General features: G+C 30.7%; 1 protein-coding gene across 1 annotated transcript in view; it reads left to right on the top strand.

Moving 5' to 3' along the window:
* Positions 1-3,309, top strand: part of LOC107490464 (transcription factor MYB52-like) — a 3,850-nt gene extending 541 nt beyond the window's left edge. Inside the window, 2 exon segments of the mRNA XM_021143260.2 lie at positions 725-1,211; positions 2,921-3,309. Of these exon segments, the coding sequence (XP_020998919.1) occupies positions 725-1,211; positions 2,921-3,099 (666 nt within the window). The 3' untranslated portion in view covers positions 3,100-3,309.
* The last annotated feature ends 9,896 nt before the right edge of the window (positions 3,310-13,205 follow it).

Below are 13,205 nucleotides of genomic sequence, written 5' to 3'. Positions count from 1 at the left end.
AGATCAGGTTTTTTTTTTTTTTTATATATTATGATATGTCAAATTAAACTAGCTAGCTAACTAGTCAATTAATCTCTATAATAGTTAATAATTCATCTTCTCTTCTTTTGAAAAACAACTTCTATCCATGATGATTCATTCAACTGATTAAATAACACTTTGATCATCTGTTCATATAGATATTCGTACAGTAAAATATTTCTTCAATATTTATATATCTCTCATTTTTTTTAATCAAATCTATAAAAGATAATTGATTAGTAAAATATATATTTGATTCAATCTAATTTAAAACTCTACATATAGCTAATATATGAGTTTCATATAATTATAGTTTCTTGTGTGTGTCTTTAAACTGTTTGATGAGGAACATCAGACTGCTAATCATGTAATAAGTTAATTATAATTTGCTATTTTGAAATATCATTGAATTAAAACTGTTGTATATAAATAAATATAAATTTAAAATTACATAAAAATAATTCAATAAGAATTATCATAAATTTAATAAAAAGAATACTATGTTAATATAAAAAATCAGCTATCAAATTAATTATTTTATATTTATTTATAATATATATGTTTTTAATTTATTTTTATATATATTTTATATTTTAATATGTGTTTTATATAAATAACTGATTTAGTGATTAATTTTTTGTAACCACTTAGTATAATTGAAATTTAATTATAATTGGTTCGTATAATTAATTAAGAATAACAGGATGTTATGATTTCTTTTTAAAATTTTACAGGGAAAAGTTGTAGGTTAAGATGGTTCAATCAATTGGACCCAAGAATAAATAGAAACCCGTTCACAGAGGAAGAAGAAGAACGGCTTTTAGCATCTCATAGTATTCATGGAAATAGATGGTCAGTGATTGCAAGACACTTCCCTGGAAGAACTGATAATGCTGTGAAGAATCATTGGCATGTGATGATGGCAAGAATACGCAGAGAAAGATCTAAAGTTTATGCAAAACGACCACTTCATCATAGAACATTTTTTTCTCCAAACCTTCAACAACAACAACAAGAGGATCATGATGATGAGACAACAAACTTTGACACAAAAAATAATATATCATACTGTCTTGTTGACAAGTTTCATGGAAAATATAGCTACCCTGCTTGTCTCACTTATGCTACTTTCCAACTTCCTAACAAGTTTCACTTTCAAGGTCCAACTTCTTGTGCTACATTGCTTCAAGGTACATCCAAAATTTTGATGCCTCATTGCTAACTTCTATAACTAATTATTTTATGAGAAATTATTTTTCTACCCATTTATTTACACATCTTTTATGTATTTTAATTATATAAAATAAATTTTTAATTATTTTTAATATTAAAAAATTAAATTATTATGTTAGTCTTTATAATTTTATCAAATCTATAATAATTTTTTATATCTCAAAAGTTCTTAATTGAATTCTTAAGTGTAAAGATTTAATTAAAAATAAAATATAAAAATTTAATTATAAATTTAACAAAATTATAAAAACTAAACAGTTAAATTTGACTTGTTAAAACATTTACAAAAATATTAATAGGCAAAAAATTGCATATAAGATTCGCTTAATTTATATATAGTCACTCCGAATCAATGTTATGTTAGTTTAAGTAGTAAAACGGTTGCCACTATGAAATTTAGTTCATGACTTCATGTATATCTGTATAATCAACTTTTAAAATATGCAATTTGACATGCTAAAATTATTAAATACTATAAAAAGTAATTTTCTATTAATAAAGTTTTTTAAAATTATCTTTACATGAAATGGTTTATTAATAAAAGTTAATTCTGGAATGAATTTAGCGGGAGTATATTTTGTATTATTTGACAACTTTAAAGAGTCAAATTTTATATTTTAAATTATAAAAATAAAATGCACATGAAAAATTCAAAGAGATGATAAATCACAAATCAAAATTGAAGTTGTGACTAATGTTGTTGTGGCACTGCAACTACATTGCAAATGTAACATTTTATATGCATACATTAGCTTTTGTAAATTTCTTTTCCCTTGTAACTCAATCACATTCCATACCCTAGTCATAGAGTGAATATCTAAATTGATTTTTAAAGAATTTTGGATTGGATGCTTTGGCCTCTCAATCAAATTTTATTTTTTAGAGGTTCGCAAAAATTGTTCTCGTTGGACAGATTGATTCTTCCATTGGTTGTAATCAAATTTTAATATGTGATTGGCCAAATAACTCATTAATAAATTTTATTATAAAATAACTAAATTCTCAAAGAATATACTTTAAGATAAATTAGTCCTTCTTCAAAACAATGTAAAGACCAATCTATTCGATAAAAATAATTTTCAAAGACTTTTAGATAATACAAATTTGTTAAAAATCAAAGTATCTAAATCGAAATTTTTTAGATATTAATTTGGAGTTTTATTTCTAATTGTAATATAAAAGCATATATAACATTATTATTGGCTTCAATTTTCATTAAACTACTTATTAAAAATTTTAAATTAGCTATTAGATATAGACACATAATAAATTAATAAAATTATATTGTTATATATCTAACACATTCTCTTCATGCAAATTCATATTTTAAACTTAAAGCATGAATTATGTTAAAATTAAATTATACATTTATTTAGAAGAATAAAGGCAACAAAACAAAATTATAGTTTGTTTTCTATCATTAAAGCTGATCTAATATTTTAAATTACTTATCTAAAAACGTTAAACTGTTAGACATACATAAATAGTTATATATCAAACATACTTCATACATAAAAAATATCAATTGTGGTCTTAGTGAGAACATCCATTTTTCATCATAGCCAAATTGACAATTGTAACATCAATTTAAAATATACCTTAAATTGTACTCATTATTCCTTTAGTAGTATCTAGCTAATAACTTTTTTTGATGATATTATTGCAGAAAGAAGTCAATCAATTGAATTCTATGACTTTCTTCGAGTAAACACAGATTCCAACAAGAGTGAAGTGAGTAACAACAATGGCAAAAAGGAAGATGAAGAAGTGAATCAAGATCCTGTGGGGCATCACAACAAGGATGGAATTCCATTCATTGATTTTTTGTCTACTCAAAGTTCCTAACACCATTGCAACTAATAAGACATAAGAGTACCACTTTGTATCAATTATAAACCCTAACTAGAACACAATCAAGACCTTTAAATCCTTTCATGCATGCATGTAACTGCTGCAATCACAGGAATTGATGTATTTAATATACTACACTAGTACACTCACATTACAACGTGTAAAAAGTATGTTGTGATCTTAAGAACTTCATTCTATATACCATATGGCAACATTATCATTCAAACCACTACAAGAAAATAGAGTTATTTTGACACTTTATTTTTTAACACCATAATTAAATGTCAAAATTAATATATATTTTTGACAAATATCGCAAATGTCAAATTTTTTATATTTTTTTGACGAAAAATTTGACCGTAGAAAATTACTCCTCAATTTTGACACTCATTTATTTTCAATCTACTCTACTATTTTTTTTTTCTTTGGGCTCTGTTAATTTTGACATCACACTGCTCTCAGTTTAGGATTATACAACTCATTCTTTATCTTCAAAATCTCAATTTATTCTTTAGTTTCAAGATCACATCTCATTCTTTGTTAAAATTTTTTGTTGAGAATATTTTATAGTCAATAAGTGTCAAAATAAATAGTATTTTTGACAATTAATAAGTGTCACAGAAAATATGTTCTCAAAATTTTCTAACAAATTATTTTTGACAGCCAATATTTATCAAAATAAAATTTAAATTTTTTTCACAATCGCTTATATGTTAAAAATACTATTTTTGACAAAACTTTTATTAACATATTTTCATAGTTAAAATAGTGTCAAAATTTGTTTTTTTGACAAATTTTAATTTTCTTTTACATATTATAACCCTCAAAAATAATCTATATTGTTGTAGTGAACTGAAGAAAATTAGAAATTCTATAGAACATTATCATTCTGAACACTGGCATGGTTTGAACATGAGCTGACATAGCTTATTGACAGATAAAACCTGGAGATTAGGACATAAACACAGTTTTATGTAAATTTTCATTAAAAAATGCATTATAAAAGTTATATTATTATATCCTCCAACTTTTAGATAGAGCGGCAAAAGTCAAGATGATTTTAATATAGGTGAAAAAACTTGATCAAAATCAACTTCTACAGTTTAAATAAAATTCATAGCAACTAGTCTTGTTTTATGTCTTATAATTTCACATTTTGCATTTCTCTTGACAATAAAAATTCGTTTACAAATTACTTTTTTCATTTTCTGGTAATTCAATTAAAGTCCAGGAATTATGATATAGTAAAGCCTTATATTAACTACAATTTGAAGGAGCTTCTAGGAATTAATTAAGGGGGAGGACTATGTTAAAACTCAATAGAATCCATCCTCAATGTCATTATTATATTTTCCTCTTAGTATAACATATTTATCTCACTAGAACAAATTTTAAGCATGGTTGAAGGTCATTAGTACAGAAAAAATTAAGAGTAATTATTTAAATTAGTCTCCAAAAATTTTGAAAGCAGACATTTTAGTGTTCGAAAAAAATTTAATATACATATTGATCTTTATAGTTTTTTTTTCTGGCCAAAACAGTCCCCAAACTAATTTTTGGCATGACTCACTAACAAAAAATACTGAATTAGTACGTTAACTTGTATATGTGGCTGTTAAGTGCTCACGTGTGCAACGTCAACTTGTGCAAGGGGACAAAACAAGCCTTGACTTTCTTCTTCACCTTCTCAGACATATTTTTTATCTATTGCACTATCCTCTTCTTCTTCCTCTTATTTTCCTTCTCCATCATCTCTCTTTCTTATTTTTTTTCCTCTCGACAACTACCCCCTTGATTACAGTTCTGCCGACCACCGCTTCTTCTCGGACGATTTCGCCCGATACCCAACTCTCCCTTCCACTATCCTTCTCCTTCACGATTGAATTCAGACCAAGCATAAAAGCCAAGAGAACCCATAGCCAAAATCAAATTTTCACGAAATCAAAATTCGAAGAGACGCAACACGAAATATAGGTTCAAGAAAGATAGAATTCATGTACAAATATAAGTAATTGTAATATTTTTTATTGAGGCTAACGATCATTTTGAAGGGAACTAAGCTAAAAGCGAGATTTGGGTGTTCGGTGGAGAGAAAGGAAGTAGCAACGGTGGTGAGTGAGACGGCAAAATCACAATTGAGAAGGTAGTTGTCGAGAGGAAAGGGGTGAGAAAGAGAGAGGGTGAAAAAGCAAAAGAGAAAGAAGAAAAAGAACAGGGTAGTACGATGGATGAAAAACATGGCTGAAAAGATGAAAAACATATATGTCTTGTCCCCTCGCATATGTGGACGTTGCACATGTGGATATTTAACGGCCATGCATGCGATGTTAACATGCTAATTCAGCATTCTTTGTTAGTGAGTCACGCCAAAAACTGGTTTGAGAACTATTTCGGCTAACGAAGAGAAACTATAGGATCAATATTTGTATTAATTTTTTTAGAGACTAAAATATCAACCTTTAAAATCTTCAAGAACTACTTGGCTAATTACTCAAAAATTAGTAATGATTTCATAAGAGTATTTTTTTATAACAAGAAATTTTCTCAAAAAGATGTTCAAATGTATTTTAAATTGTGTTTAATTTTGAAAATAAGACAAGACAATATATTAAAAACAAGATAGAGATAAAAAAAATAAAGTTCGTGTATTTTGTTAAATTAAACTAAAATAAATTATGAAAGTCTAATTTAATTTTATTTTTTATTCGAAAAATTTAGGAAAAAATATAATTATGAAAAAAATAAGAATAATTAAAAAAAAATAAGTTGTGCCTCTTCTTAGTATCTTTATGTTTTTTCTGTCAGGATGAGTACAAAATATACTAATTCAGTGTCTTTGCACACAATATCTCTATCCATGTCTCATTGACAAAAATAATTTTTAAATTTGTTAACAAAAAAAATACACTTCAAATTAAATTATTTTAAAACTCAATCAAAATATCTAATCATTAAATATATGTTCTTATCTCAAAACGAGATTTTAAGGATTGAATTTTGATATGTTTTCTACAAACATGATTAAAAAAATATAATATTTTTATCCTTAAAATTTAATGATTTTATACTAAGTAGATATTTTTTTATAAATTGCTAAAAATATTTTTAAAAAATGAAAAACTTTAGAGATTAGTTTTGATTTTTTTTGCATGCACTTTCCAAATAGCTATCGAAATAGTCTCACCAAATTTTGAATTAACTGTGATAGTAGTCTATTAAATATAAAAGTTATTTATTATTTATAAAAAATATTTTTTATTTTTGTTGTATTTTAAAATATGTTAAGAATATTTTTATTGTTAACAACTATAGAAGATACTTGTATTAGTAATTTGATAGTTTGAGAGATTTTTTATAGTTTATTCTTTTATAAATGAACCTTAGCTTGCCTTTATATATAGAAGAAACTAATTTAGCTAAAATTAATATGTAAATATCAATATTGATAAATTCACCAAAAAAGAAAAATTAGTATTCACAATATTGGTGATATATCAACTCCTGAACAGTTAGATGGTGGTTAGTAAAAATATTATTGTTGTTGTTGGCAGAATCTTTAGGGTTTGAATTGTTGTTGTTGCTAGAATTTTTAAAATTTGAATTGTTGTTGTTGATCTTAGGAGATAAATTATTAGATGAATATAGAAATGTATTCATGGTTGAGAAAAATCATAAGCTCTGATACTATATAAAAGCTTAAATACAGAATCTCAAAGAATAAGAAATGAACAAAAAATTTATAACGGGGAACTAAAATCCAAAAGACAATAAAGCAGAAAAGAATATATTGAATTTGAGAAGATTAATTTAAATAATAATGCACTAAACCATTAGGGTTGTACATAAGTGAATAGAAGATACAAATTAAAAATCAAGTCATAACTCTCTTTTCTAATATATAGAGCTACTACACTAGCTAAAATAGAAAATTACTTACTAGCTAAAATAAAAAATTACTTCTAGTCCCTTCTGGTTATTCTACTTTTCCTTTTATATTGCCAATAGTTAGGTTGTGAGTCAGATTTTGTTAGGATTCTATTACTATTAGTTAGTGTTAAAGATATAATACAATTCTCTATTTCTTGTTTTTATTCTCGATCACCAAAAAATTGTGTCTCTCAGTTTTATTTTGGTCTTTAATTTTTTCTAACTGTTCAATTGTTAGTGTTGTGCATTTTGATATAGATCTTGCAAATATCTCATATGATATCTAGAGTCATTTTTGTCTCTCATTCTATCCTCTTCTAAATAATTTTGCTCTTTCTTTCCACTATAAAAATTTCTCTTACTAATTCATTAAGCAAGAAAGCCTTTTTACCCATTGTTGATAAACTAAATGAAAATAACTATTCTGCACAATGTTATCAAACACTTCTCACCATTCAAAAAGCATTGACATAGATGATCATCTTTTTGCAGCTAAAATTCCATAATAATATATCACTGATGCCAATACCAAAAAAATCTCATCTGAATCTGAATCTTTCAAAATGTGAAAACTACAATATCTCACTCTATTATCATGGATCGTTGCATCAATGACCACCACTTTTCATAATAAAGTAATTAAATTCACTCTTCAATTCATGAATTCAAACCCTCAAATCTCAACTGAAATCACTTAAGAAAATAGGTTATGCATCAGATTATTTTGCTCAAATAAAAAAATTGTATATTTCGACTCCTCCGGTAAGGTATGAAAGGCATTCGACAGAAGATATTCCGACCTTTTTGATGATACGCGCAGTGTTTATCTAGCCTTGGCTAGCAATGACTTTAACCCTTTTGGAAACATGAGCTCAAAGTATTCAATTTAGTCCGTGATTTTTATTCCGTACAACCTGTCCCCTTGAATTTGCATGAAACCCACCTCTTTTATCCTCTTCATGATTATTCCTGGGCCTAAGATGCCAGAAAATGATATAGATGTCTACTAACAGCCCTTGATCGATTAGTTGAAGCAGTTGTGAGTTGGTGTTGAAACGTACGATGCTAACAAGAAAAAACCTTCAAGAATATGCTGCGTTAATGTGGACAATCAATGATTTTTCAGGTTTTGACAACTTATCTGGATGGAATACGTACGGTGGGAGAGCTTGTCCTGCGTACAATTTTGATATCCATTTTAGATAGATCATCCAAATTTTGATATCCTTCTAGATGCTTCTTTCTGTTCCATTTTTCATTTTTTTATTATGTTGAATTGGTTGTTTATGATGTTTTGTGTATCCCTAAATTTAATAAAATATTATGCCGTTCTTTTCCTTGTCAAAATCATATTAGATTTCTTGTTATTAAGTGTTGATAGCTGAAGAACTATTACAATAATACATATATATTACTGACATTTTCCAAATCTTTGAGCTATATGTTTTACGAATTCGTGCGGTTAGTAGCTTTCTTTTAGAAGTATCTTTGACAAACATAAAACTTTCTTGTCATAAAATTGTACTTGAAAAGAATTTGATTCTTGCATAACTAATTGATTTGAATGGCGATTTTGCATGGCCTAAAGCTTCAGCGGCTGAATTAGAGGTAAAACATTACTTAAAACATACAACTAGTCCTTGATAGGGAATATGCATTATTTTCTACTTTAAATAATTAATCATTTTGATACTCATGTCTCAACCTCAAAGTTGGCTACTTCAAAATAAACTTATCAATGTTATATTTAACCAAATAAACTACTTCTAGCAGCATTTCTCGAAGTGTTTTGCACTATATACGGTTTTTAAATTCACCCGTCTAGGAAGCTGAGTTGATGCTTCTTGTAAACTCTGAGTAATTAGTGAATAATTAGTTAATAAATTAATTATTAATCAAGAAATTATAAAATGAAAATTCTTTTACTTTAATGGAGTAGAGAAAATTAAAATAAAAATTTTGACATTAATTTTAAAGAATTTGGCTCAAGATTGGGCCGAACGGATCAAACCGATTGGGACGGACCCAATAGCCCAATATATATAAACCTCAAGATAAGCAATTCATATGTGATTCATGCTGAAATGGAAGAGAGGTGAAGAGTGAGGTTCCAATTTCAATTTTAATCTTCAATCCAACGTAACTTTTGATCCGGAGCTTCGATTGACGAGCAGTAAGCGGTCACGTGTTCGTCTCGGAATTCTCTATGAAATCCACCCAACAATTTGGTAAGGAATAAGCTATTTCTCTCCCAGTATCTCTCTCCTTAAATTCAAAAATATTAGGTTCTTGGGCTTTAAGATTTTGTGATTTAATGATGTTAGGTGTGCTTATTAAGTAGTGCGGAATTACTGGGCCTTATCCCAATTCCCCGTTGGTAAGGTGAGGAATCTTTAAACCTTGTGAAATTGTGTACATAGCAAACCCTATATTGATTTAGTGGTTTTTATATGATATTAGATGAATTTATATGTATTGGTGGCAAATTTGTTGAGTTGGAAGCTGAATTTTCTATTTGGAGAGATTTAGAGCTTTGGGTTTTATGGAACGGTGGTCATTTGTGGCGTTTCGAGCTTAGAGGAGAAATCGGCCAAGGTATGATTTTGGTTTTTCGTATATAATATATAATGCAACATGAAAACTTAGGCTAGTTGACAGTAGGATTAGTTGAATTGGTGCATAGTGCATGTTAGTGGATATATGACGTAAATATTGAAGTTAATGTGGTTGTTAATGAATTAAAATGAATTGATTGGCTGGGATGAGAAGTTGTGATATGTGTATGTATATGTATTTAAAGGAAAAAGATTGATGATTTGTGGTTGAAATTGAACTAAAATTCATGAGGAATGTGTTGAATGGTTTATATAGTTTTGAATGTTAATGATGAGATTGGAGATGACTGTGTGTGGCTGGAATGGTCGAGATGTGTGTGTGGCCGGAACGGTTGAGATATGTGTGGTCGGAATGGCCGAGAGGGCAAAGTTTGGGTGCGATCCCGCTTGCTTGTTAACTTGAAAATGCATTTGGATGGCAAGTTGAGGACAGAAGTTCCCTCTCTTGTCGTGATGAAGGTGTGAGAAAAGTGGAAAGGCACTCTCCTTCGTATGGTTTCCTCCAGATTCTTCTCTGGTTGCAAGGTGGAAAGGCACATTCCTTCGATGTGAAAAGACACACTCCTTCGTATATCCTCTCGGAGAAGGTGGAAAGGCACACTCCTTCGATGTGGAAAGGCACTCTCCTTCATTTATGATCCTCCTAGAGATGCGCAACCTAGAGACAAATGTCCGGGTTAGTTACCGGATGTGTTGGGTTTGGCAGTTTAACCGACACGTGAGCTCACAGCCAGTAGGATAGACATTCATCATATGCATTTGTATGACTTATTTGGGTTTGTATTTCGTGGTTTGCTTATTTGAATATCTATTTTTACTTGCTATATGGTTTTCTTGCTGTAACTATTCTATAAATGTGTTTGTCTTGAATTTATTTGTGTTTGTGAGTGATTCTATTTTGGGTTGAGCTTTGATGATTAATTGCTGTGATTTGGGCCAGAGGCCGAAGTAATTTAATTTGGGCCGGAGTCCAGGTTGATTTTTATTTGAGCTGGAGACCGAGCTGGTTTGATTTGGGCCAAAGGCCGTGATTAGTTGGATCAGTGTTAAGAGTTGGTTAACAATGATTTATGAGTAAGTGATGAAATGTATAGAATGTTATGAGGCGTAAAAGTGAATGTAAGGGTTAGAGTTTGATTAGACAAAAAGAAAACGATAGAGTTAGAGTTATATTATGACTTGGGTACCTTAGAAAGTTTTACCAAATTTATGATTTAGTTTATTCCTTTAGGTTTTATAATTTGAGTATCGGCGTTCTAGGGTGTTTAAGGAACAGGATGGAGTGATTGCTCCCGACTTGGACCTTTCTCCTCTTCACCCCGATAAAGTGGTCGTCAATGGAGAGATAGTTTCTCCTCCTCATCCTGAGACCGACTCTGATTTGAAGACTCGTGGGCAGCATATTATTGAATCTCCTCCTCGTGAGGCTGAGCAAATGAACGGGTTCCTGCCGAGTTCTTCTTCTCATCCAGGCAAAACTCTGAGTCTCCGACCACCACTCCCGAAGAGATCCTTCTGACCCCTTCAACTTCTACGGCTTAAGCTCTGAATTCCTCTCCTGGTGATGATTTGAGCCCTCTTCTTAGTCCGAAATGATTTGAAAGCTATTTAGGCCCAGCTTGTGAGTCCTTTTTGCGAATTCTTTTTATTTTGCGTTGATGGTTCTTGACATTTGATCCTCTTCTCCATAGGATCTTTTAACAACAATTTTTGTTTCTGGTCCTTTTAGATAGGGCCTTTGACAAAGTAGTTACTTTACTGTCGTTTGCGTTTTGTTGAATGATTTTAAGGTTTTTACAAGTTTCTTGAAAAAGAACCTTTGATCCTTGGATAGAAAGCTTTTACTATGTGAAGTCTGAAAAAACCCTTTGATAAGTAATCTTTTTTTACGAGATTTTTGCGAGAAAACTTTGGCCTTCTATTCCTTAAGGGGCCTTCGTATCTCTTGTTTTTCCATTACTTTTAACTTTACGTTTTTCATTTTACATTTGCTTATTGGATCGTCATCATAACTTATGTTATTCTTGTGATGCATTTTGGTTTTCTCGGGCTTTTTGACTTATAAGTCGTCAGCAGTATTATTTCCGAGTTATTATGATCGTCTTTTATAACATTTTTACACCGACTTGTACCTCGTCGTTTTATCTTGCCGATCACATAGATTGGTCAAAGGATTTTCACGCTTTTTCAAGCTTAAATCGGTGTGTATCGTAGAATAATAATAGAATTATCAAAGAAATACTTGGTAGTTGATAAAATTAATTCCACAAAGCTATTTTGGCTATTAAGGGATAAAAAACTTCTAACCCTAGTCCCCGCTTTGATGCCTCGTTAAAACCCCCTTCAGGAAAATCCTATTTTGGAAAAAAATCATGTAGTTAGGAAAAAGAGTACATCAGGAAACGGGGTTCGCCTCTAGCTGTAATATCTTCTCATGTTACATGCGTGCCACGACCTGGGTAGCTCGGCCCCATTCAAGTCAGATACCTTGTAATATCCTTTTCCGAGGACTTGAATTATCTTGCAGGGCCCTTTCCATTTTGCAGCAAGCTTTCCTTTGCCTGACTTGTTTACGCTAATGCATTCCGAATGAAAACCAAGTCGTCTGAGGCGAAGCCTCTACGAGTGACTTTCTTGTTGTACCTATTTGTCATCCTCTGCTTAAGTGCTACTTCCCTTATTTGAGCCTGTTCTCGAACTTCTGGGAGTAGATCGAGTTCTTCATTGTGTGCTTGAATATTTCCGACTTCATCATAAAATCTTACTCTTGTTGCTCACTGACTTCTATTGGGATCATGGCTTCTAAGCCACAAGCAAGCTGGGAGGGTGTCTCACTAGTAGCTGACTGGGGAGTGGTTCGATATGCCCACAATACTTGAGGTAGCTCTTTAGCCCAGGCTCCTTTTGCCTCTTGAAGCCTTTTCTTTAATCCCACCAGTATGACTTTGTTGGCTACATCGGCCTGTCCATTTGCTTGTGGGTGTTCTACCGAGGTGAATTGATGTTATATTTTCATACTTGCTACCAAATTCCTGAATGTAAATTCGGTGAATTGGGTACCATTATCCGTGGTGATGGAATAGGAGACTCCATACCTGGTGATGATATTCTTGTAGAGGAACTTCCAACTTTTCTGTGCTATGATAGTAGCAAAAGGCTTTGCTTCAATCCACTTCGTGAAGTAGTTAACTCCCACTATAAGGTATTTTACTTGCCTAGGTGCTTGGGGAAAGGGTCCGAGTAGGTCCAATCCCCATTTTGCAAAAGGCCATGGGGAAGTTATACTGATAAGTTCTTCGGGGGGAGCGACATGGAAGTTAGCATGCATCTGATATGGTTGACACTTCTTCACAAAGTCGGTGGCATCTTTTTGTAAAGTCGGCCAGTAGAAACCAGCGCGGATGACTTTTATGGCTAAAGACCTTGCTCCGAGATAATTTCTACAGATGCCACTGTGCACTTCTTCCAAGATTTCTTCCGTCTTTGAGGTCGGGACACACTTCAATAGTGGTGTGGATATTCCTCTTTTTTAAAGGATATTTTTCACCAAGGTATAAT

Source organism: Arachis duranensis, chromosome 5, assembly GCF_000817695.3.
Source record: "Arachis duranensis cultivar V14167 chromosome 5, aradu.V14167.gnm2.J7QH, whole genome shotgun sequence".
Lineage (NCBI taxonomy): Eukaryota > Viridiplantae > Streptophyta > Magnoliopsida > Fabales > Fabaceae > Arachis > Arachis duranensis.
The sequence above is the reverse complement of the archived record's forward strand: the minus strand, read 5'-3'. Positions and strand labels throughout refer to the sequence as shown.